The 26,748-nt window shown below is 48.1% G+C and overlaps 1 protein-coding gene across 3 annotated transcripts in view; it reads left to right on the forward strand.

The window, feature by feature from the left end:
* adcy5 (adenylate cyclase 5) overlaps window positions 1-26,748 on the forward strand; it is a 469,096-nt gene that overhangs the window by 363,814 nt on the left and 78,534 nt on the right. For all 3 annotated transcript variants that reach the window (XM_059967665.1, XM_059967666.1, XM_059967667.1), the window contains 2 exons: window positions 3,344-3,460; window positions 6,761-6,925. In XM_059967665.1, the coding sequence (XP_059823648.1) occupies window positions 3,344-3,460; window positions 6,761-6,925 (282 nt within the window). The remainder of the gene's footprint in view (window positions 1-3,343; window positions 3,461-6,760; window positions 6,926-26,748) is intronic.

The raw sequence follows: 26,748 nt of genomic DNA on the forward strand, positions 1-26,748 counted from the left end.
GTTCCTGAATCGCTGAGCATGGGTTTTCAGGCTCCTGCACCTCCTCCGTATGGTCGAATGTGAAGAGGGCAAGTCCTGGATGGTGAGGGTCCTTAATGATGGACGCTGCTTTCTCGAAGAGCCACACCTTGAGGATGTCGTCAATGTTGTTATGGTATCTGCAACTTCCTCTGGCAACATTAACAAAATGTTTGAAAATTCTCAGCAGGTCAGGCAGCACCTACATAGGGGAATAAACAGTCGACATTTTGGGTCAAGACCCTTTATTAGGTAGCTCATGTGAATACCCACCAACCTCAGTTTTTTTCCTGCATTTTATCTTTGTATTTCAAATTTCATGCATATGCAGTTTTCTTTTATTTTCATTTGCTGTCAAATTTACTGCTACTTGTTTTCCACTAATTCCAAACATGAAGAAGTTTGCTTCTGCTTTCTGAAGAGATTTCCTCTTTAGCCTTGTTCAGTCTTCATGCTTTGATGACATTCTGGCCAAAAAGACATCAAAGGTTATACAACCCATTGTTAATGTCACGTATGTGTACACAACCCAATTGTTAACATCACATATGTGTATACAACCCAATCGTTAACGTCACGTATATATATGTAACCCAATCATTAACGCAAGGTATGTATACGTAACCCATTCAGTAATATCACACAACCCAGTCGTTAATATCACGTATGTGTTCGGAACTCAATCGTTAATGTCACGTATCTGTATACAACCTAATTGTTAATGTTAGGTGTGCACAGAGTTAAGTGCGGAAAAGGAATAGTATGATTAAGTGTTTTTACTGAGTCATTTCATAATGACACACACTGGGCAACTTACAGTGTAGGGGCTCCAAACCAGGCCCACCAAGAAGAAACCCTGCATGCTCAAAAGGCCACACCCAAAATGGAGTACTCTGCACATAGGAGGCCACTTGATTCACTGTTCGATCAAGTAGCTACATGCATACTTGCCACGTCCCTGCAGTCGATCCGATATGGTTGGGTTAGCTCTGCTCCTCTTTCTACAGGTGCTGCAAAGATCTTGCTAAATATTTCCAGATTCTTCAGTTTTCTTGATTTCCAGAATTTGCAGTTTTATAAAATTTTTATCCCTGGTTCACACTGAGCTACGATGTTTTGATTAGCATAAAATATTCAAATCAATTTATAAACAACTGGTGATGAATTAACATTCAGGAAAGGCTCAAAACACCGCTGTGTATTTTTTTCTCTCTCTATTAAATATTTGGCTCTCTGCTTTGTGGTTTAAGAGCTGACAATTTGCTTCTTCCTTTGAGAAAAGCTTCATTCCTGCAGTCATTGCGGGTCACTGGGTCATTGCGGACAATTCCCCACCTGCTGATTAGCTTCACAGCAGCTTTCCCTGTCACTGTCAGATCCATAACTTACTAATGTACTCTCGGAGTCATACTGCGTTCACTGCAGTCCCTCGTCTCATTGACATCAGGAGGAACAGAAGAGATTAGGCCCTCGTCTCATTGACATCAGGAGGAACAGAAGAGATTAGAAGAGATTGTTTTTATTTCATTTCATGGAAATGCAGGGATGGAATATGAAAACCTCTCCCCCCGTTCATTTGGATTAACTCTTTAACTCTGCTGGAGAAGTAACAGAGTTTAGTAATCACGTTCCAGTGTTCATAAAACATAGCACAGTACACACGAGGAAATCTGCAGATGCTGGAAATTTAAGCAACACACACAAAATGCTGGTGGAACATAGCAGGCCAGGCAGCATCTATAGGGAAAAGCACTGTCAATGTTTCGGGCCAAGACGAAGGGTCTCAGCCCGAAACATCAACAGTGCTTCTTCCTACAGATGCTGCCTGGCCTGCTACGTTCCACCAGCATTTTGTGTGTGTTGCTAGCACAGTACAGGCCCTTTGGCCCACAATGTTATACTGACCTTTTAACCTACTTCAAGATCAATCTATTTTTCCCTTCTACCTAGACTTCCACTTTTCTGTCATCCATGTGTCCGTTCAAGAGTTCCTTAAATACCCCTAATGTCTTTGCCTCTACCACCACTCCTGGTAGGACATCCACACACCCTCCACTCTGTGTAAAAAAAACTTAACTCTAACCCCATACATTCCTCCAATCACCTTAAAACTATGTCCCCTTGTATTAGCCATTTCTACCCTGGAAAACGTCTCTGGCTATGCAGTTATCTTGTACACCTCTATCAAGTCTCTTCTCATCCTCCTTTGCTTCAAAGAGAAAAACTCTAGCTTGCTCAACCTATCCTCATAAATCATTCTCCCCAATCCAGACAACATCCTGGTAAATCTCCAATGCACCCTCTCTGGAGCTTCCACATATTTCCTATAATAAGGCAACCAGAACCGAACACAATATTCTAAGTGTGGTCTGGCCAGGGTCTCATAGAGCTGCAACATTACCTCACTACTCTTGAACTTAATCCCCCGACTATTAAAGGCCAACAACCACACCCCTTCTTAACTCTCTTGCCCATCAACTTTAAGGGATATCTAGATGGTCTATAACCTGGAGGAGTTAAAGGAACCTCGGGTTTGAGTTCAAATCATTTATTTATCACATATACATCAAAACCTACAGTGAAATGTGTTGTTTGCTTTAACAACCAACACAAAACCAAGGATGTACTGGGGGCAGTCTGTAACTGTCACCACACATTCCAGCACACATAGCATGCTCTCAATGCTCAACAGAACAACACAGCATAGCAAACAACAACAAACCTCATCCCTCCCTCCCTCCTATCCACCCATCTACACACATCCTCACATGTCATCTTCTGCTTCCAGCCTCCAGCAGACCCGTGGGTTCACAGATACTGGGCCATGACTTCCCCAGCCAACTTGCAGAGACTAGCTTAAAGGGAGAGTTTGCAAGACGTTGGCAGATGGAGTGTAACATAGGAAAGTGTCAGGTTATACATTTTGGAAAGGAGAATGGAAAAAAATATTTCAGTGAGTGACTCTACAAAATGTTACAGTACAGAATTGTGGAGGTGGAGTCACTGAATGTGGCTGATAGATATTTGAACTTCAGGAGATTTAAGAGAAACAAGAGTGATGAACAATGTGTTGTAAAGCGTGAGACTGGATACACCAGCACTGGCCTAATCCTGCTCCTCTTTTTGTCATATCCCAGCAAACAGGTCACTAAAGATCAATAAACCAGCGTATCTCTGTTAACTTAGATCTTGTGATCGTGTTGGCCTGGGACTAATTTTGCTGGTGAAGAGAAACAAATATTTAACCTTGTTAATCGATGTTGTGCATAGATATCTTTTGTTGCTGTCTCAATTGACTAAGAGCCCCATCTTTCTCTCACCCCAGATCTTCCCGGTCCCACTGCAGCTCCTGTCAAAGAAGATCGTCCAGTCAAAGATGAACAGCACCATTGTTGGGGTCTTCACCATCTCACTGGTCTTCCTGTCTGCCTTTGTCAACATGGTAGGTAGAGGTGGTAATAATCTGGTATATTGGTTTATTATTGTCACCTATGCCAAGGTTCAGTGAGTAAGGCCATAAAACATAGGAGCAGAATAAAGCCATTCGACTCATTAAGTTTGCTTCACCATTCAAACCCTCGCAGCTCCGTTCTCCTGCTTTCTCCCTGTAAGCTTTGACACTCTTATCCAAGAACCTATGTACCTCAAATTTAAACATATCCAATGACTTGGCTGCCATAGCTGTCTCTGGCAATATCTTTGTTTAGCATGCCATTACTACAGATCATTTCATTACAATAGTTCTTTGAGGTATAGTACAGGTGAAAAGCAATCAGAATACAGAATAAAGTGTTATGGATACAGTGCAGGGTAAAAAAGATTCAAAGTGATAATGAGACAGACTGTGAGGTCAAGAGTAATCTCGTACTAAAGAACCATTCAAAAGTCTTATAACAGTGTTAGAAAATGTTAGAAAAAAGTGTTAGAAAATCTCTGTGTGTTTGCTATAGACAGATTCTGAATGTATTCAGTGGATAAGAGACATTCCTTTGCCAGATCCAGGGTAGATTCACAGAATAGAAACAAGTTTACACAACCATCAACAAACCATTTCTACCTGGTACACAGATCCTTTTTTAGTTGTTTCCAATTCCCATCCACTCCCATGATATTGTACTACTTGTCTGCACTCTAGAATTCACCCACGTTTGCTTGGGATAGCATTGAGGCTACTAGACTGTTTCATCTATTTGTGGCATGTTTTATAGAAAACCATAGAACACCTATAGCACAATACAGGCTTCAGCCCACAAAGTTGTGCCAAACATGTTCCTACCTTAGAAATTACTAGGCTTACCCATAGCCCTCTATTTTACTAAGCTCCATGTACCTATCTAAAAGTCTCTTAGAAGACCCTATCGTATCCGCCTCCATCACCGTTGCTGGCAGTACATTCCACATACTCACCACTCTCTGAATAAAAAACTTACCCCGACATCTCCTCTGTACCTACTCCCCAGCACCTTAAACCTGTGTCCTCTTGTGGCAACCATTTCAGCCCTAGGAAAAGGCCTCTGACTATCCACATGATCAGTGCCTCTCATCATCAACGATAATTGAAATGAAATTTACATATACACTCAGTGGCCACTCTGTTAGGTACAGGAGTGGAACCCAGTGAGGTTTTCTGCTGCTGTAGCTCATCCATTTCATGGTTCAATGTGTTGTGAATTCTGAGATGCTCTTCTGCACACCACTGTGGTAATACAGGGTTATTGCCACCTTCCTGACTGCTTAAACCATTCTCCTCTGACCTCTTGCATTAACATGGCGTTTTCACCCACAGAACCGTTGCTCACTGAATGTTTTTTGTTTCTCGCACCATTCTCTGCAAACTCTAGAGACTATTGTGCATAAAAATCCCAGATCAACAGTTTCAGAGATACTCAAACCATCCCATCTGGCGCCAATAGTCAGAGTTATTAAGTGGTCACTGAGTGTATCAGGAATTTGTGGGTGGTTTGTTTGCATGTCAGGCAACAACAGCAGCAACATTCAACAGTTATAAAGAATGAAGAAATTTAAAGTAGGAATATGGAATGAAATGTTAACAATAAATATTACGGCAGGAGAACTTGCATTGACTTTCTCTGCAGCCCCTCTTAGCCAACTAGTAACCATTGTCCTGTAGGAACGACAGCAACCAATCTGAGCACAGAAAGATCCCACAATTGTGATAAAATTCAGAAATCAAGGTGCGAAGGGTCTTGGGAGTCCTAGTGCAGGATTCCCTAAAGGTTAATTTGCAGGTTGATTTGGTGGTACGGTAAACATTCATTTTGAGGGGATTAGAATATAAAAGCAAGGATCGAATGCTGATAAGGTGATAAGGTAATAAGGTGATAGTCACACTGTACTTGAGGATTGTGAGCATTTTTGGACCCTTTATCTAAGAAAAGATGTGCTGGCATTGGAGAGGGTCTGGAAAAGTTTCGCAAGAATGATATCAAGAATGAAAGGCTTAATACATGGGGAGCATTTGATGGATCTGGGCCTGCACTTGCTGGAGTTTAGAAGAATTGGGGGAAGGGATCTTTTGAAACCTATTGTAAGGCCTAGCTTAGACTGGATGTGGAGAGGATATCTCCTATGGTGGGGCAGTTTAGGTAGGACCAGAGGGTACAGCCTCAGAATTGAGGGATGTCCCTTTAGAACAGAGATGAGGAAGAATTTCTTTAGCCCAAAGGTGGTGAATCTGTAGAATTAGTTGCCACAGGCAGCTGTGGAGGCCGTCATTGGGTATATTTAATAGGTTTCAATAGGTACATTTAATGTCAGGGAAATGTATACAATATACATCCTGAAATGCTTTTTCTTCACAAACATCCACGAAAACAGAGAAGTGCCCCAAAGAATGTACAGCAGTTAAACGTGAGAACCCCAAAGTCCCCCCCAGCTGCCCCCACCCACGCAGAAGCAGCAGCAAAGCATCGATAAAGACACAGACTTGCAGTACCCCAAGGACTACTCGTTCATCCGGTATTTGACATACCACAGGCTCTCCCTCCCTAATAAGGCAAAAAGAAGTGTCTCCATTTCACAGCAAGAGGGGAGACATAACAAAGCAACTGGCTGATTTATGGTGTTAGTAGTCTGTTGCATTGTTTTTTCCGCGCTCTGTGCCTCCGGGCACACAGCCAGCAGCAAACTCTGATCTTCTTTGTTCTCCTGCAATGTATCAGTCGGTGGCATCAGCCTTGAATCCCCCCACCTCCAGAGCCATGAAAAATCCAGCACCCTGAAGACACACTAGTCTTCTAGGTCACGTCCTTGGCGTATCGAAAAGTGGCCGGTTGTGAGGCTGAAAGTGGGTCCCATTCCTGCAAAGAACCGAAGTCAGAGTCCAGGTCAGGGTCTTGAAAAGGAAAAAAATTAGATATTAAAGATAAAAATAAAGCTGTTTCTAAAGATGCAAGCAAAGGAGTCGCCGTTTAGCACCATCATCACTCAGCTATTTAAAGCAGAGATTAATAGATTCTTGATTAGTAAGGGTGTCAAAGGTTATGGGGAGAAGACAGGAGGAAGTTGTTGAATGAGATAATAAATCAGCCATGATAGAATAGTACAGCAGACTTGATGGGCTGAATGGCCTAGTTCTGCTCCTGTGTCTTATGGTCTTAACTGGAGTTGCTGTACCCCATCAGGTGAGAGAAAAAAGGTGAGGAGGGAGGAAACGTATCTCAGAGCGTTCTAGCCTTATGTATGTGGAGACCTTTTTAATACCTGGTTATTTTTCTTCCAGTTTGTCTGCAACACCCAGGATCTACAGAGCTGTGTCGCCAAAGAGTTCAACACTACCCTTAGTAACGTCAATGCCTGTCACATTGTCAATTCATTCTCAAACTACAGTCTGGACTTGGAAACAGTCGAATGCGGTGGCAAACAACCCAGCTGTAACTTCCCTGAGGTAACGCTGACAGATCCCTATATCTATGGAACTTCAGGATTCAGGGGAGACCATTCAAATCTGCATTTTGCTGTTCTCTCTTTGAAATCCCACCCTCCATCCTTTGGTGATTAACTCTATTGTCTCTGAATATCTGCATTTTGCTGTTCTCTCTTTGAAATCCCACCCTCCATCCTTTGGCGACTAACTCTATTGTCTCTGAATATGTCCTTTCTTATTCTATCAATGCCCTTCCTACTTTTGACTCTAACCCGTGGCTGTGCGGCTCTACTCTGGTAGAGTACAGAGGAGATTTACAAGGATGTTGACGGGACTTGGGAGATGAGTCATGGAGAGAAGTAGAGCAGGTTGGGACAGTTTTCATGGGAGCAGAGGAGAATGAGGGGTGATCATATAGAGGTGTATAAAATCACAAGGGGCATAGATGGAATGAACATGCACTGTCAAGAGTTAAATAAGAAAGAAGAAATAAGGGATGAACTTACCTACCTACCTTGCCTCCGCCTGTTCTTGCCGAAGCCCTGTTGAGACAAAGCCTCACCACTCTGACTCAGACCACTCCAATGATGACCTCTCCCATGATGACCACTCCACTATATATTACCCCTCTTTTATGGAGACAGGGTTTTTAAAGCTCTTTGCTGGAATTACACAGGGACGGTTCTCCTGCGTCAGCACAGTACTCCTATCAGCGACTGTTGCTGAAAAAACTTACTGCTTTTTAAAGCTCTTTGCTGGAATTACACAGGGACGGTTCTCCTGCGTCAGCACAGTACTCCTATCAGCGACTGTTGCTGGAAAAACTTACTGCTTTTTAAAGCTCTTCGCTGGAATTACACAGGGACGGTTCTCCTGCGTCAGCACAGTACTCCTATCAGCGACTGTTGCTGGAAAAACTTACTGCTTTTTAAAGCTCTTCGCTGGAATTACACAGGGACGGTTCTCCTGCGTCAGCACAGTACTCCTATCAGCGACTGTTGCTGGAAAAACTTACTGCTTTTTAAAGCTCTTTGCTGGAATTACACAGGGACGGTTCTGCGCCTGCGCAGTTGTCCAGTCAGCAACTTCCACTGAAAAATCTTACTGCTTTTTCTTCCAGTATGGTGAGGGTCCTTCTTGATGGACACTGCACTCTTGGGACATCATCTTTTGAAGATATCCTCAGTGGAGGGGAGGTAGTGGTTGAGGCAGGTACAATAACAACATTAAAAGACTTTGCATAAATATGTGGGTAGGAGGATATGACTCAAGTGTGGACAAATGGGACTTGATTGCCAGGCACAGCAGTCAGTATGGAAGAGTTGGGCCAAAGGGCCTGTTTTAGTGCCGTCTTAGTATACAGTGGTAGGAAATGGATTAGGTTACATCAGTTTATTTATTAATCACTTATACAGTACATCAAAACATAGAGTAAAATGCATCATTTGCATTAACAACAAACACACTCTGAGGTTGTGCTTGAGGAGGCCTGCAAGTATAACCACACCAATCAATACCAACACAGCATGCCAACAGTGTTCAGCAGAACAGCACACACACAGCATCCAACAGTGTTCAGCAGAACAGCACACACACAGCATCCAACAGTGTTCAGCAGAACAGCACACACACAGCATCCAACAGTGTTCAGCAGAACAGCACACACACACAGCATCCAACAGTGTTCAGCAGAACAACACACACACACAGCATCCAACAGTGTTCAGCAGAACACACACACAGCATCCAACAGTGTTCAGCAGAACAACACACACAGCATCCAACAGTGTTCAGCAGAACAACACACACACAGCATCCAACAGTGCTCAGCAGAACAACACACACACAGCATCCAACAGTGTTCAGCAGAACAACACACACACAGCATCCAACAGTGTTCAGCAGAACAACACACAGACAGCATCCAACAGTGTTCAGCAGAACAACACACAGACAGCATTCAACAGTGCTCAGCAGAACAACACACACACAGCATCCAACAGTGCTCAGCAGAACAACACACACACAGCATCCAACAGTGCTCAGCAGAACAACACACACACAGCATCCAACAGTGCTCAGCAGAACAACACACACACAGCATCCAACAGTGTTCAGCAGAACAACACACACACAGCATCCAACAGTGTTCAGCAGAACAACACACACACAGCATCCAACAGTGTTCAGCAGAACAACACACACACAGCATCCAACAGTGTTCAGCAGAACAACACACACACAGCATCCAACAGTGTTCAGCAGAACAACACACACACAGCATCCAACAGTGTTCAGCAGAACAACACACAGACAGCATCCAACAGTGTTCAGCAGAACAACACACAGACAGCATCCAACAGTGTTCAGCAGAACAACACACAGACAGCATCCAACAGTGTTCAGCAGAACAACACACAGACAGCATCCAACAGTGTTCAGCAGAACAACACACAGACAGCATCCAACAGTGTTCAGCAGAACAACACACAGACAGCATCCAACAGTGTTCAGCAGAACAACACACAGACAGCATCCAACAGTGTTCAGCAGAACAACACACAGACAGCATCCAACAGTGTTCAGCAGAACAACACACAGACAGCATCCAACAGTGTTCAGCAGAACAACACACAGACAGCATCCAACAGTGTTCAGCAGAACAACACACAGACAGCATCCAACAGTGTTCAGCAGAACAACACACAGACAGCATCCAACAGTGTTCAGCAGAACAACACACAGACAGCATCCAACAGTGTTCAGCAGAACAACACACAGACAGCATCCAACAGTGTTCAGCAGAACAACACACGCACAGCATCCAACAGTGTTCAGCAGAACAACACACGCACAGCATCCAACAGTGTTCAGCAGAACAACACACGCACAGCATCCAACAGTGTTCAGCAGAACAACACACGCACAGCATCCAACAGTGTTCAGCAGAACAACACACGCACAGCATCCAACAGTGTTCAGCAGAACAACACACGCACAGCATCCAACAGTGTTCAGCAGAACAACACACGCACAGCACCCAACAGTGTTCAGCAGAACAACACACGCACAGCACCCAACAGTGTTCAGCAGAACAACACACAGACAGCACCCAACAGTGTTCAGCAGAACAACACACAGACAGCACCCAACAGTGTTCAGCAGAACAACACACAGACAGCACCCAACAGTGTTCAGCAGAACAGCACACAGACAGCACCCAACAGTGTTCAGCAGAACAGCACACAGACAGCATCCAACAGTGTTCAGCAGAACAGCACACAGACAGCATCCAACAGTGTTCAGCAGAACAGCACACAGACAGCATCCAACAGTGTTCAGCAGAACAGCACACAGCACAGCATCCAACAGTGTTCAGCAGAACAGCACACACACAGCATCCAACAGTGTTCAGCAGAACAGCACACACACAGCATCCAACAGTGTTCAGCAGAACAGCACACACACAGCATCCAACAGTGTTCAGCAGAACAGCACACACACAGCATCCAACAGTGTTCAGCAGAACAGCACACACACAGCATCCAACAGTGTTCAGCAGAACAGCACACACACAGCATCCAACAGTGTTCAGCAGAACAGCACACACACAGCATCCAACAGTGTTCAGCAGAACAGCACACACACAGCATCCAACAGTGTTCAGCAGAACAGCACACACACAGCATCCAACAGTGTTCAGCAGAACAGCACACACACAGCATCCAACAGTGTTCAGCAGAACAGCACACACACAGCATCCAACAGTGTTCAGCAGAACAGCACACACACAGCACCCAACAGTGTTCAGCAGAACAGCACACACACAGCACCCAACAGTGTTCAGCAGAACAGCACACACACAGCACCCAACAGTGTTCAGCAGAACAACACACACACAGCATCCAACAGTGTTCAGCAGAACAACACACACACAGCATCCAACAGTGTTCAGCAGAACAACACACACACAGCATCCAACAGTGTTCAGCAGAACAACACACACACAGCATCCAACAGTGTTCAGCAGAACAACACACACACAGCATCCAACAGTGTTCAGCAGAACAACACACACACAGCATCCAACAGTGTTCAGCAGAACAACACACACACAGCATCCAACAGTGTTCAGCAGAACAACACACACACAGCATCCAACAGTGTTCAGCAGAACAACACACACACAGCATCCAACAGTGTTCAGCAGAACAACACACACACAGCATCCAACAGTGTTCAGCAGAACAACACACACACAGCATCCAACAGTGTTCAGCAGAACAACACACAGACAGCATCCAAGAGTGTTCAGCAGAACAACACACAGACAGCATCCAAGAGTGTTCAGCAGAACAACACACAGACAGCATCCAACAGTGTTCAGCAGAACAACACACACACAGCATCCAACAGTGTTCAGCAGAACAACACACACACAGCATCCAACAGTGTTCAGCAGAACAGCACACACACAGCATCCAACAGTGTTCAGCAGAACAGCACACACACAGCATCCAACAGTGTTCAGCAGAACAGCACACACACAGCATCCAACAGTGTTCAGCAGAACAGCACACACACAGCATGCCAACAGTGTTCAGCAGAACAGCACACAGACAGCATCCAACAGTGTTCAGCAGAACAGCACACAGACAGCATCCAACAGTGTTCAGCAGAACAGCACACAGACAGCATCCAACAGTGTTCAGCAGAACAGCACACACACAGCATCCAACAGTGTTCAGCAGAACAGCACACACACAGCATCCAACAGTGTTCAGCAGAACAGCACACACACAGCATCCAACAGTGTTCAGCAGAACAGCACACACACACAGCATCCAACAGTGTTCAGCAGAACAGCACACACACACAGCATCCAACAGTGTTCAGCAGAACACACACACAGCATCGAACAGTGTTCAGCAGAACAACACACACAGCATCCAACAGTGTTCAGCAGAACAACACACACACAGCATCCAACAGTGCTCAGCAGAACAACACACACACAGCATCCAACAGTGTTCAGCAGAACAACACACACACAGCATCCAACAGTGTTCAGCAGAACAACACACAGACAGCATCCAACAGTGTTCAGCAGAACAACACACAGACAGCATCCAACAGTGCTCAGCAGAACAACACACACACAGCATCCAACAGTGCTCAGCAGAACAACACACACACAGCATCCAACAGTGCTCAGCAGAACAACACACACACAGCATCCAACAGTGCTCAGCAGAACAACACACACACAGCATCCAACAGTGCTCAGCAGAACAACACACACACAGCATCCAACAGTGTTCAGCAGAACAACACACACACAGCATCCAACAGTGTTCAGCAGAACAACACACACACAGCATCCAACAGTGTTCAGCAGAACAACACACAGACAGCATCCAACAGTGTTCAGCAGAACAACACACAGACAGCATCCAACAGTGTTCAGCAGAACAACACACAGACAGCATCCAACAGTGTTCAGCAGAACAACACACAGACAGCATCCAACAGTGTTCAGCAGAACAACACACAGACAGCATCCAACAGTGTTCAGCAGAACAACACACAGACAGCATCCAACAGTGTTCGGCAGAACAGCACACAGACAGCATCCAACAGTGTTCAGCAGAACAGCACACGCACAGCATGCCAACAGTGTTCAGCAGAACAGCACACGCACAGCATCCAACAGTGTTCAGCAGAACAACACACACACAGCATGCCAACAGTGTTCAGCAGAACAGCACACGCACAGCATCCAACAGTGTTCAGCAGAACAGCACACGCACAGCATCCAACAGTGTTCAGCAGAACAGCACACAGACAGCATCCAACAGTGTTCAGCAGAACAGCACACAGACAGCATCCAACAGTGTTCAGCAGAACAGCACACAGACAGCATCCAACCGTGTTCAGCAGAACAGCACACAGACAGCATCCAACAGTGTTCAGCAGAACAGCACACAGACAGCATCCAACAGTGTTCAGCAGAACAGCACACAGACAGCATCCAACAGTGTTCAGCAGAACAACACACAGACAGCATGCCAACAGTGTTCAGCAGAACAACACACAGACAGCATCCAACAGTGTTCAGCAGAACAGCACACAGACAGCATCCAACAGTGTTCAGCAGAACAACACACGCACAGCATCCAACAGTGTTCAGCAGAACAACACACGCACAGCATGCCAACAGTGTTCAGCAGAACAACACACACACAGCATCCAACAGTGTTCAGCAGAACAGCACACAGACAGCATCCAACAGTGTTCAGCAGAACAACACACAGACAGCATCCAACAGTGTTCAGCAGAACAGCACACACACAGCATCCAACAGTGTTCAGCAGAACAGCACACACACAGCATCCAACAGTGTTCAGCAGAACAGCACACACACAGCATCCAACAGTGTTCAGCAGAACAGCACACACACAGCATCCAACAGTGTTCAGCAGAACAGCACACACACAGCATCCAACAGTGTTCAGCAGAACAGCACACACACAGCATCCAACAGTGTTCAGCAGAACAGCACACGCACAGCATCCAACAGTGTTCAGCAGAACAGCACACACACAGCATGCCAACAGTGTTCAGCAGAGCAGCACACACACGGCATGCCAACAGTGTTCAGCAGAACAGCACACAGACAGCATGCCAACAGTGTTCAGCAGAACAGCACACAGACAGCATCCAACAGTGTTCAGCAGAACAGCACACAGACAGCATCCAACAGTGTTCAGCAGAACAGCACACAGACAGCATCCAACAGTGTTCAGCAGAACAGCACACAGACAGCATCCAACAGTATTCAGCAGAACAGCACACAGACAGCATCCAACAGTATTCAGCAGAACAGCACACAGACAGCATGCCAACAGTGTTCAGCAGAACAGCACACACACAGCATCCAACAGTGTTCAGCAGAACAGCACACACACAGCATCCAACAGTGTTCAGCAGAACAGCACACGCACAGCATCCAACAGTGTTCAGCAGAACAGCACACGCACAGCATCCAACAGTGTTCAGCAGAACAGCACACGCACAGCATCCAACAGTGTTCAGCAGAACAACACACGCACAGCATCCAACAGTGTTCAGCAGAACAGCACACACACAGCATCCAACAGTGTTCAGCAGAACAGCACACACACAGCATCCAACAGTGTTCAGCAGAACAGCACACACACAGCATCCAACAGTGTTCAGCAGAACAGCACACGCACAGCATCCAACAGTGTTCAGCAGAACAGCACACGCACAGCATCCAACAGTGTTCAGCAGAACAGCACAGACACAGCATCCAACAGTGTTCAGCAGAACAGCACAGACACAGCATCCAACAGTGTTCAGCAGAACAACACACAGACAGCATGCCAACAGTGTTCAGCAGAGCAGCACACAGACAGCATCCAACAGTGTTCAGCAGAGCAGCACACACACAGCATCCAACAGTGTTCAGCAGAACAGCACACGCACAGCATCCAACAGTGTTCAGCAGAACAACACACGCACAGCATCCAACAGTGTTCAGCAGAACAACACACGCACAGCATCCAACAGTGTTCAGCAGAACAACACACGCACAGCATCCAACAGTGTTCAGCAGAACAGCACACACACAGCATCCAACAGTGTTCAGCAGAACAGCACACACACAGCATCCAACAGTGTTCAGCAGAACAGCACACACACAGCATCCAACAGTGTTCAGCAGAACAACACACAGACAGCATGCCAACAGTGTTCAGCAGAGCAGCACACAGACAGCATCCAACAGTGTTCAGCAGAGCAGCACACACACAGCATCCAACAGTGTTCAGCAGAACAGCACACGCACAGCATCCAACAGTGTTCAGCAGAACAACACACGCACAGCATCCAACAGTGTTCAGCAGAACAACACACGCACAGCATCCAACAGTGTTCAGCAGAACAGCACACGCACAGCATCCAACAGTGTTCAGCAGAACAGCACACGCACAGCATCCAACAGTGTTCAGCAGAACAGCACACGCACAGCATCCAACAGTGTTCAGCAGAACAACACACACACAGCATCCAACAGTGTTCAGCAGAACAGCACACACACAGCATCCAACAGTGTTCAGCAGAACAGCACACACACAGCATCCAACAGTGTTCAGCAGAACAGCACACGCACAGCATCCAACAGTGTTCAGCAGAACAGCACACACACAGCATCCAACAGTGTTCAGCAGAACAGCACACACACAGCATCCAACAGTGTTCAGCAGAACAGCACACACACAGCATCCAACAGTGTTCAGCAGAACAACACACAGACAGCATGCCAACAGTGTTCAGCAGAGCAGCACACAGACAGCATCCAACAGTGTTCAGCAGAGCAGCACACACACAGCATCCAACAGTGTTCAGCAGAACAGCACACAGACAGCATGCCAACAGTGTTCAGCAGAACAGCACACACACAGCATCCAACAGTGTTCGGCAGAACAGCACACACACAGCATCCAACAGTGTTCGGCAGAACAGCACACACACAGCATCCAACAGTGTTCGGCAGAACAGCACACAGACAGCATCCAACAGTGTTCGGCAGAAAAGCACACAGACAACATCCAACAGTGTTCGGCAGAACAGCACACAGACAGCATCCAACAGTGTTCGGCAGAACAGCACACGCACAGCATCCAACAGTGTTCGGCAGAACAGCACACAGCATCCAACAGTGTTCGTCAGAACAGCACACGCACAGCATCCAACAGTGTTCGTCAGAACAGCACACGCACAGCATCCAACAGTGTTCGTCAGAACAGCACACGCACAGCATCCAACAGTGTTCGTCAGAACAGCACACGCACAGCATCCAACAGTGTTCGGCAGAACAGCACACAGACAGCATCCAACAGTGTTCGGCAGAACAGCACACAGACAGCATCCAACAGTGTTCGGCAGAACAGCACACAGACAGCATCCAACAGTGTTCGGCAGAACAGCACACAGACAGCATCCAACAGTGTTCCGCAGAACAGCACACAGACAGCATCCAACAGTGTTCAGCAGAACAGCACACAGACAGCATCCAACAGTGTTCAGCAGAACAGCACACAGACAGCATCCAACAGTGTTCAGCAGAACAGCACACAGACAGCATCCAACAGTGTTCAGCAGAACAGCACACACACAGCATCCAACAGTGTACAGCAGAACAGCACACACACAGCATCCAACAGTGTTCAGCAGAACAGCACACACACAGCATCCAACAGTGTTCAGCAGAACAACACACGCACAGCATCCAACAGTGTTCAGCAGAACAACACACGCACAGCATCCAACAGTGTTCAGCAGAAAAGCACACGCACAGCATGCCAACAGTGTTCAGCAGAACAGCACACGCACAGCATCCAACAGTGTTCAGCAGAACAACACACACACAGCATGCCAACAGTGTTCAGCAGAACAGCACACGCACAGCATCCAACAGTGTTCAGCAGAACAGCACACGCACAGCATCCAACAGTGTTCAGCAGAACAGCACACAGACAGCATCCAACAGTGTTCAGCAGAACAGCACACAGACAGCATCCAACAGTGTTCAACAGAACAGCACACAGACAGCATCCAACAGTGTTCAGCAGAACAGCACACAGACAGCATCCAACCGTGTTCAGCAGAACAGCACACAGACAGCATCCAACAGTGTTCAGCAGAACAGCACACAGACAGCATCCAACAGTGTTCAGCAGAACAGCACACAGACAGCATCCAACAGTGTTCAGCAGAACAACACACAGACAGCATGCCAACAGTGTTCAGCAGAACAACACACAGACAGCATCCAACAGTGTTCAGCAGAACAGCACACACACAGCATCCAACAGTGTTCAGCAGAACAACACACGCACAGCATCCAACAGTGTTCAGCAGAACAGCACACGCACAGCATCCAACAGTGTTCAGCAGAACAGCACACGCACAGCATCCAACAGTGTTCAGCAGAACAACACACGCACAGCATCCAACAGTGTTCAGCAGAACAGCACACACACAGCATCCAACAGTGTTCAGCAGAACAGCACACACACAGCATCCAACAGTGTTCAGCAGAACAGCACACACACAGCATCCAACAGTGTTCAGCAGAACAGCACACGCACAGCATCCAACAGTGTTCAGCAGAACAGCACACGCACAGCATCCAACAGTGTTCAGCAGAACAGCACACACACAGCATCCAACAGTGTTCAGCAGAACAGCACACACACAGCATCCAACAGTGTTCAGCAGAACAGCACACACACAGCATCCAACAGTGTTCAGCAGAACAGCACACACACAGCATCCAACAGTGTTCAGCAGAACAGCACACACACAGCATCCAACAGTGTTCAGCAGAACAGCACACGCACAGCATCCAACAGTGTTCAGCAGAACAGCACACACACAGCATGCCAACAGTGTTCAGCAGAGCAGCACACACACGGCATGCCAACAGTGTTCAGCAGAACAGCACACAGACAGCATGCCAACAGTGTTCAGCAGAACAGCACACAGACAGCATCCAACAGTGTTCAGCAGAACAGCACACAGACAGCATCCAACAGTGTTCAGCAGAACAGCACACAGACAGCATCCAACAGTGTTCAGCAGAACAGCACACAGACAGCATCCAACAGTATTCAGCAGAACAGCACACAGACAGCATGCCAACAGTGTTCAGCAGAACAGCACACACACAGCATCCAACAGTGTTCAGCAGAACAGCACACACACAGCATCCAACAGTGTTCAGCAGAACAGCACACGCACAGCATCCAACAGTGTTCAGCAGAACAGCACACGCACAGCATCCAACAGTGTTCAGCAGAACAGCACACGCACAGCATCCAACAGTGTTCAGCAGAACAACACACGCACAGCATCCAACAGTGTTCAGCAGAACAGCACACACACAGCATCCAACAGTGTTCAGCAGAACAGCACACACACAGCATCCAACAGTGTTCAGCAGAACAGCACACGCACAGCATCCAACAGTGTTCAGCAGAACAACACACGCACAGCATCCAACAGTGTTCAGCAGAACAACACACGCACAGCATCCAACAGTGTTCAGCAGAACAACACACGCACAGCATCCAACAGTGTTCAGCAGAACAGCACACGCACAGCATCCAACAGTGTTCAGCAGAACAGCACACACACAGCATCCAACAGTGTTCAGCAGAACAGCACACACACAGCATCCAACAGTGTTCAGCAGAACAACACACAGACAGCATGCCAACAGTGTTCAGCAGAGCAGCACACAGACAGCATCCAACAGTGTTCAGCAGAGCAGCACACACACAGCATCCAACAGTGTTCAGCAGAACAGCACACGCACAGCATCCAACAGTGTTCAGCAGAACAACACACGCACAGCATCCAACAGTGTTCAGCAGAACAACACACGCACAGCATCCAACACTGTTCAGCAGAACAGCACACGCACAGCATCCAACAGTGTTCAGCAGAACAGCACACGCACAGCATCCAACAGTGTTCAGCAGAACAGCACACGCACAGCATCCAACAGTGTTCAGCAGAACAGCACACGCACAGCATCCAACAGTGTTCAGCAGAACAGCACACACACAGCATCCAACAGTGTTCAGCAGAACAGCACACGCACAGCATCCAACAGTGTTCAGCAGAACAGCACACGCACAGCATCCAACAGTGTTCAGCAGAACAGCACACGCACAGCATCCAACAGTGTTCAGCAGAACAGCACACGCACAGCATCCAACAGTGTTCAGCAGAACAACACACAGACAGCATGCCAACAGTGTTCAGCAGAGCAGCACACAGACAGCATCCAACAGTGTTCAGCAGAGCAGCACACACACAGCATCCAACAGTGTTCAGCAGAACAGCACACAGACAGCATGCCAACAGTGTTCAGCAGAACAGCACACACACAGCATCCAACAGTGTTCGGCAGAACAGCACACACACAGCATCCAACAGTGTTCGGCAGAACAGCACACACACAGCATCCAACAGTGTTCGGCAGAACAGCACACACACAGCATCCAACAGTGTTCGGCAGAACAGCACACAGACAGCATCCAACAGTGTTCGGCAGAACAGCACACAGACAGCATCCAACAGTGTTCGGCAGAAAAGCACACAGACAGCATCCAACAGTGTTCGGCAGAACAGCACACAGACAGCATCCAACAGTGTTCGGCAGAACAGCACACGCACAGCATCCAACAGTGTTCGGCAGAACAGCACACGCACAGCATCCAACAGTGTTCGGCAGAACAGCACACGCACAGCATCCAACAGTGTTCGGCAGAACAGCACACAGCATCCAACAGTGTTCGGCAGAACAACACACAGCATCCAACAGTGTTCGTCAGAACAGCACACGCACAGCATCCAACAGTGTTCGTCAGAACAGCACACGCACAGCATCCAACAGTGTTCGTCAGAACAGCACACGCACAGCATCCAACAGTGTTCGGCAGAACAGCACACAGACAGCATCCAACAGTGTTCGGCAGAACAGCACACAGACAGCATCCAACAGTGTTCGGCAGAACAGCACACAGACAGCATCCAACAGTGTTCGGCAGAACAGCACACAGACAGCATCCAACAGTGTTCCGCAGAACAGCACACAGACAGCATCCAACAGTGTTCAGCAGAACAGCACACAGACAGCATCCAACAGTGTTCAGCAGAACAGCACACAGACAGCATCCAACAGTGTTCAGCAGAACAGCACACAGACAGCATCCAACAGTGTTCAGCAGAACAGCACACACACAGCATCCAACAGTGTACAGCAGAACAGCACACACACAGCATCCAACAGTGTTCAGCAGAACAGCACACACACAGCATCCAACAGTGTTCAGCAGAACAACACACGCACAGCATCCAACAGTGTTCAGCAGAACAACACACGCACAGCATCCAACAGTGTTCAGCAGAAAAGCACACGCACAGCATGCCAACAGTGTTCAGCAGAACAGCACACGCACAGCATCCAACAGTGTTCAGCAGAACAACACACACACAGCATGCCAACAGTGTTCAGCAGAACAGCACACGCACAGCATCCAACAGTGTTCAGCAGAACAGCACACGCACAGCATCCAACAGTGTTCAGCAGAACAGCACACGCACAGCATCCAACAGTGTTCAGCAGAACAGCACACAGACAGCATCCAACAGTGTTCAGCAGAACAGCACACAGACAGCATCCAACAGTGTTCAGCAGAACAGCACACAGACAGCATCCAACCGTGTTCAGCAGAACAGCACACAGACAGCATCCAACAGTGTTCAGCAGAACAGCACACAGACAGCATCCAACAGTGTTCAGCAGAACAGCACACAGACAGCATCCAACAGTGTTCAGCAGAACAACACACAGACAGCATGCCAACAGTGTTCAGCAGAACAACACACAGACAGCATCCAACAGTGTTCAGCAGAACAGCACACAGACAGCATCCAACAGTGTTCAGCAGAACAACACACGCACAGCATCCAACAGTGTTCAGCAGAACAACACACGCACAGCATGCCAACAGTGTTCAGCAGAACAACACACACACAGCATCCAACAGTGTTCAGCAGAACAGCACACAGACAGCATCCAACAGTGTTCAGCAGAACAACACACAGACAGCATCCAACAGTGTTCAGCAGAACAGCACACACACAGCATCCAACAGTGTTCAGCAGAACAGCACACACACAGCATCCAACAGTGTTCAGCAGAACAGCACACACACAGCATCCAACAGTGTTCAGCAGAACAGCACACACACAGCATCCAACAGTGTTCAGCAGAACAGCACACACACAGCATCCAACAGTGTTCAGCAGAACAGCACACACACAGCATCCAACAGTGTTCAGCAGAACAGCACACGCACAGCATCCAACAGTGTTCAGCAGAGCAGCACACACACAGCATCCAACAGTGTTCAGCAGAACAGCACACACACAGCATCCAACAGTGTTCAGCAGAACAGCACACACACAGCATGCCAACAGTGTTCAGCAGAACAGCACACACACAGCATGCCAACAGTGTTCAGCAGAGCAGCACACACACGGCATGCCAACAGTGTTCAGCAGAACAGCACACAGACAGCATGCCAACAGTGTTCAGCAGAACAGCACACAGACAGCATCCAACAGTGTTCAGCAGAACAGCACACAGACAGCATCCAACAGTGTTCAGCAGAACAGCACACAGACAGCATCCAACAGTGTTCAGCAGAACAGCACACGCACAGCATGCCAACAGTGTTCGGCAGTACAGCACACAGACAGCATCCAACAGTGTTCGGCAGAACAGCACACAGACAGCATCCAACAGTGTTCGGCAGAACAGCACACAGACAGCATCCAACAGTGTTCGGCAGAACAGCACACAGACAGCATCCAACAGTGTTCGGCAGAACAGCACACAGACAGCATCCAACAGTGTTCGGCAGAACAGCACACAGACAGCATCCAACAGTGTTCGGCAGAACAGCACACAGACAGCATCCAACAGTGTTCGGCAGAACAGCACACAGACAGCATCCAACAGTGTTCGGCAGAACAACACACAGACAGCATCCAACAGTGTTCGGCAGAACAACACACAGACAGCATCCAACAGTGTTCAGCAGAACAACACACAGACAGCATCCAACAGTGTTCAGCAGAACAACACACAGACAGCATCCAACAGTGTTCAGCAGAACAACACACAGACAGCATCCAACAGTGTTCAGCAGAACAACACACAGACAGCATCCAACAGTGTTCAGCAGAACAACACACAGACAGCATCCAACAGTGTTCAGCAGAACAACACACAGACAGCACCCAACAGTGTTCAGCAGAACAACACACAGACAGCACCCAACAGTGTTCAGCAGAACAGCACACAGACAGCACCCAACAGTGTTCAGCAGAACAGCACACAGACAGCATCCAACAGTGTTCAGCAGAACAACACACAGACAGCATCCAACAGTGTTCAGCAGAACAGCACACAGACAGCATCCAACAGTGTTCAGCAGAACAGCACACAGACAGCATCCAACAGTGTTCAGCAGAACAGCACACAGACAGCATCCAACAGTGTTCAGCAGAACAGCACACACACAGCATCCAACAGTGTTCAGCAGAACAGCACACACACAGCATCCAACAGTGTTCAGCAGAACAGCACACACACAGCATCCAACAGTGTTCAGCAGAACAGCACACACACAGCATCCAACAGTGTTCAGCAGAACAGCACACACACAGCATCCAACAGTGTTCAGCAGAACAGCACACACACAGCACCCAACAGTGTTCAGCAGAACAGCACACACACAGCACCCAACAGTGTTCAGCAGAACAGCACACACACAGCACCCAACAGTGTTCAGCAGAACAGCACACACACAGCACCCAACAGTGTTCAGCAGAACAGCACACACACAGCACCCAACAGTGTTCAGCAGAACAGCACACACACAGCACCCAACAGTGTTCAGCAGAACAGCACACACACAGCATGCCAACAGTGTTCAGCAGAACAGCACACACACAGCATGCCAACAGTGTTCAGCAGAACAACACACAGACAGCACCCAACAGTGTTCAGCAGAACAGCACACACACAGCATGCCAACAGTGTTCAGCAGAACAACACACAGACAGCACCCAACAGTGTTCAGCAGAACAGCACACAGACAGCACCCAACAGTGTTCAGCAGAACAGCACACAGACAGCACCCAACAGTGTTCAGCAGAACAGCACACAGACAGCACCCAACAGTGTTCAGCAGAACAGCACACAGACAGCACCCAACAGTGTTCAGCAGAACAGCACACAGACAGCACCCAACAGTGTTCAGCAGAACAGCACACAGACAGCACCCAACAGTGTTCAGCAGAACAGCACACAGACAGCATCCAACAGTGTTCAGCAGAACAGCACACAGACAGCATCCAACAGTGTTCAGCAGAACAGCACACAGACAGCATCCAACAGTGTTCAGCAGAACAGCACACAGACAGCATCCAACAGTGTTCAGCAGAACAGCACACAGACAGCATCCAACAGTGTTCAGCAGAACAGCACACAGACAGCATCCAACAGTGTTCAGCAGAACAGCACACAGACAGCATCCAACAGTGTTCAGCAGAACAGCACACAGACAGCATCCAACAGTGTTCAGCAGAACAGCACACAGACAGCATCCAACAGTGTTCAGCAGAACAGCACACAGACAGCATCCAACAGTGTTCAGCAGAACAGCACACAGACAGCATCCAACAGTGTTCAGCAGAACAGCACACAGACAGCATCCAACAGTGTTCAGCAGAACAGCACACAGACAGCATCCAACAGTGTTCAGCAGAACAGCACACAGACAGCATCCAACAGTGTTCAGCAGAACAGCACACAGACAGCATCCAACAGTGTTCAGCAGAACAGCACACAGACAGCATCCAACAGTGTTCAGCAGAACAGCACACAGACAGCATCCAACAGTGTTCAGCAGAACAGCACACAGACAGCATCCAACAGTGTTCAGCAGAACAGCACACAGACAGCATCCAACAGTGTTCGGCAGAACAGCACACACACAGCATGCCAACAGTGTTCGGCAGAACAGCACACACACAGCATCCAACAGTGTTCGGCAGAACAGCACACAGACAGCACCCAACAGTGTTCGGCAGAACAGCACACAGACAGCACCCAACAGTGTTCGGCAGAACAGCACACAGACAGCACCCAACAGTGTTCGGCAGAACAGCACACAGACAGCATCCAACAGTGTTCGGCAGAACAGCACACAGACAGCATCCAACAGTGTTCGGCAGAACAGCACACACACAGCATGCCAACAGTGTTCGGCAGAACAGCACACACACAGCATGCCAACAGTGTTCGGCAGAACAGCACACACACAGCATCCAACAGTGTTCGGCAGAACAGCACACACACAGCATCCAACAGTGTTCGGCAGAACAGCACACACACAGCATGCCAACAGTGTTCGGCAGAACAGCACACAGACAGCATCCAACAGTGTTCGGCAGAACAACACACAGACAGCATCCAACAGTGTTCAGCAGAACAGCACACAGACAGCATCCAACAGTGTTCAGCAGAACAGCACACAGACAGCATCCAACAGTGTTCAGCAGAACAGCACACAGACAGCATGCCAACAGTGTTCAGCAGAACAGCACACACACAGCATGCCAACAGCGTTCAGCAGAACAGCACACACACAGCATCCAACAGTGTTCAGCAGAACAGCACACGCACAGCATCCAACAGTGTTCAGCAGAACAGCACACGCACAGCATCCAACAGTGTTCAGCAGAACAGCACACGCACAGCATCCAACAGTGTTCAGCAGAACAGCACACACACAGCATCCAACAGTGTTCAGCAGAACAGCACACACACAGCATCCAACAGTGTTCAGCAGAACAGCACACAGACAGCATCCAACAGTGTTCAGCAGAACAGCACACAGACAGCATCCAACAGTGTTCAGCAGAACAGCACACAGACAGCATCCAACAGTGTTCAGCAGAACAGCACACAGACAGCATCCAACAGTGTTCAGCAGAACAGCACACAGACAGCATCCAACAGTGTTCAGCAGAACAGCACACACACAGCATCCAACAGTGTTCAGCAGAACAGCACACAGACAGCATGCCAACAGTGTTCAGCAGAGCAGCACACAGACAGCATGCCAACAGTGTTCAGCAGAGCAACACACGCACAGCATCCAACAGTGTTCAGCAGAACAACACACGCACAGCATCCAACAGTGTTCAGCAGAACAACACACGCTCAGCATCCAACAGTGTTCAGCAGAACAACACACGCACAGCATCCAACAGTGTTCAGCAGAACAACACACGCACAGCATCCAACAGTGTTCAGCAGAACAACACACGCACAGCACCCAACAGTGTTCAGCAGAACAACACACAGACAGCACCCAACAGTGTTCAGCAGAACAACACACAGACAGCACCCAACAGTGTTCAGCAGAACAGCACACAGACAGCACCCAACAGTGTTCAGCAGAACAGCACACAGACAGCATCCAACAGTGTTCAGCAGAACAACACACAGACAGCATCCAACAGTGTTCAGCAGAACAGCACACAGACAGCATCCAACAGTGTTCAGCAGAACAGCACACAGACAGCATCCAACAGTGTTCAGCAGAACAGCACACACACAGCATCCAACAGTGTTCAGCAGAACAGCACACACACAGCATCCAACAGTGTTCAGCAGAACAGCACACACACAGCATCCAACAGTGTTCAGCAGAACAGCACACACACAGCATCCAACAGTGTTCAGCAGAACAGCACACACACAGCATCCAACAGTGTTCAGCAGAACAGCACACACACAGCATCCAACAGTGTTCAGCAGAACAGCACACACACAGCATCCAACAGTGTTCAGCAGAACAGCACACACACAGCACCCAACAGTGTTCAGCAGAACAGCACACAGACAGCACCCAACAGTGTTCAGCAGAACAGCACACAGACAGCACCCAACAGTGTTCAGCAGAACAGCACACAGACAGCACCCAACAGTGTTCAGCAGAACAGCACACAGACAGCACCCAACAGTGTTCAGCAGAACAGCACACAGACAGCACCCAACAGTGTTCAGCAGAACAGCACACAGACAGCACCCAACAGTGTTCAGCAGAACAGCACACAGACAGCACCCAACAGTGTTCAGCAGAACAGCACACAGACAGCACCCAACAGTGTTCAGCAGAACAGCACACAGACAGCACCCAACAGTGTTCAGCAGAACAGCACACAGACAGCACCCAACAGTGTTCAGCAGAACAGCACACAGACAGCATCCAACAGTGTTCAGCAGAACAGCACACAGACAGCATCCAACAGTGTTCAGCAGAACAGCACACAGACAGCATCCAACAGTGTTCAGCAGAACAGCACACACACAGCATCCAACAGTGTTCAGCAGAACAGCACACAGACAGCATCCAACAGTGTTCAGCAGAACAGCACACACACAGCATCCAACAGTGTTCAGCAGAACAGCACACAGACAGCATCCAACAGTGTTCAGCAGAACAGCACACAGACAGCATCCAACAGTGTTCAGCAGAACAGCACACAGACAGCATCCAACAGTGTTCAGCAGAACAGCACACAGACAGCATCCAACAGTGTTCAGCAGAACAGCACACAGACAGCATCCAACAGTGTTCAGCAGAACAGCACACAGACAGCATCCAACAGTGTTCAGCAGAACAGCACACAGACAGCATCCAACAGTGTTCAGCAGAACAGCACACAGACAGCATCCAACAGTGTTCAGCAGAACAGCACACAGACAGCATCCAACAGTGTTCAGCAGAACAGCACACAGACAGCATCCAACAGTGTTCAGCAGAACAGCACACAGACAGCATCCAACAGTGTTCAGCAGAACAGCACACAGACAGCATCCAACAGTGTTCAGCAGAACAGCACACAGACAGCATCCAACAGTGTTCAGCAGAACAGCACACACACAGCATGCCAACAGTGTTCGGCAGAACAGCACACACACAGCAGCCAACAGTGTTCGGCAGAACAGCACACAGACAGCACCCAAAAGTGTTCGGCAGAACAGCACACAGACAGCACCCAACAGTGTTCGGCAGAACAGCACACAGACAGCATCCAACAGTGTTCGGCAGAACAGCACACAGACAGCATCCAACAGTGTTCGGCAGAACAGCACACACACA

Source organism: Hypanus sabinus, chromosome 4 (assembly GCF_030144855.1).
Source record: "Hypanus sabinus isolate sHypSab1 chromosome 4, sHypSab1.hap1, whole genome shotgun sequence".
In the NCBI taxonomy this organism is placed as follows: Eukaryota; Metazoa; Chordata; class Chondrichthyes; order Myliobatiformes; family Dasyatidae; genus Hypanus; species Hypanus sabinus.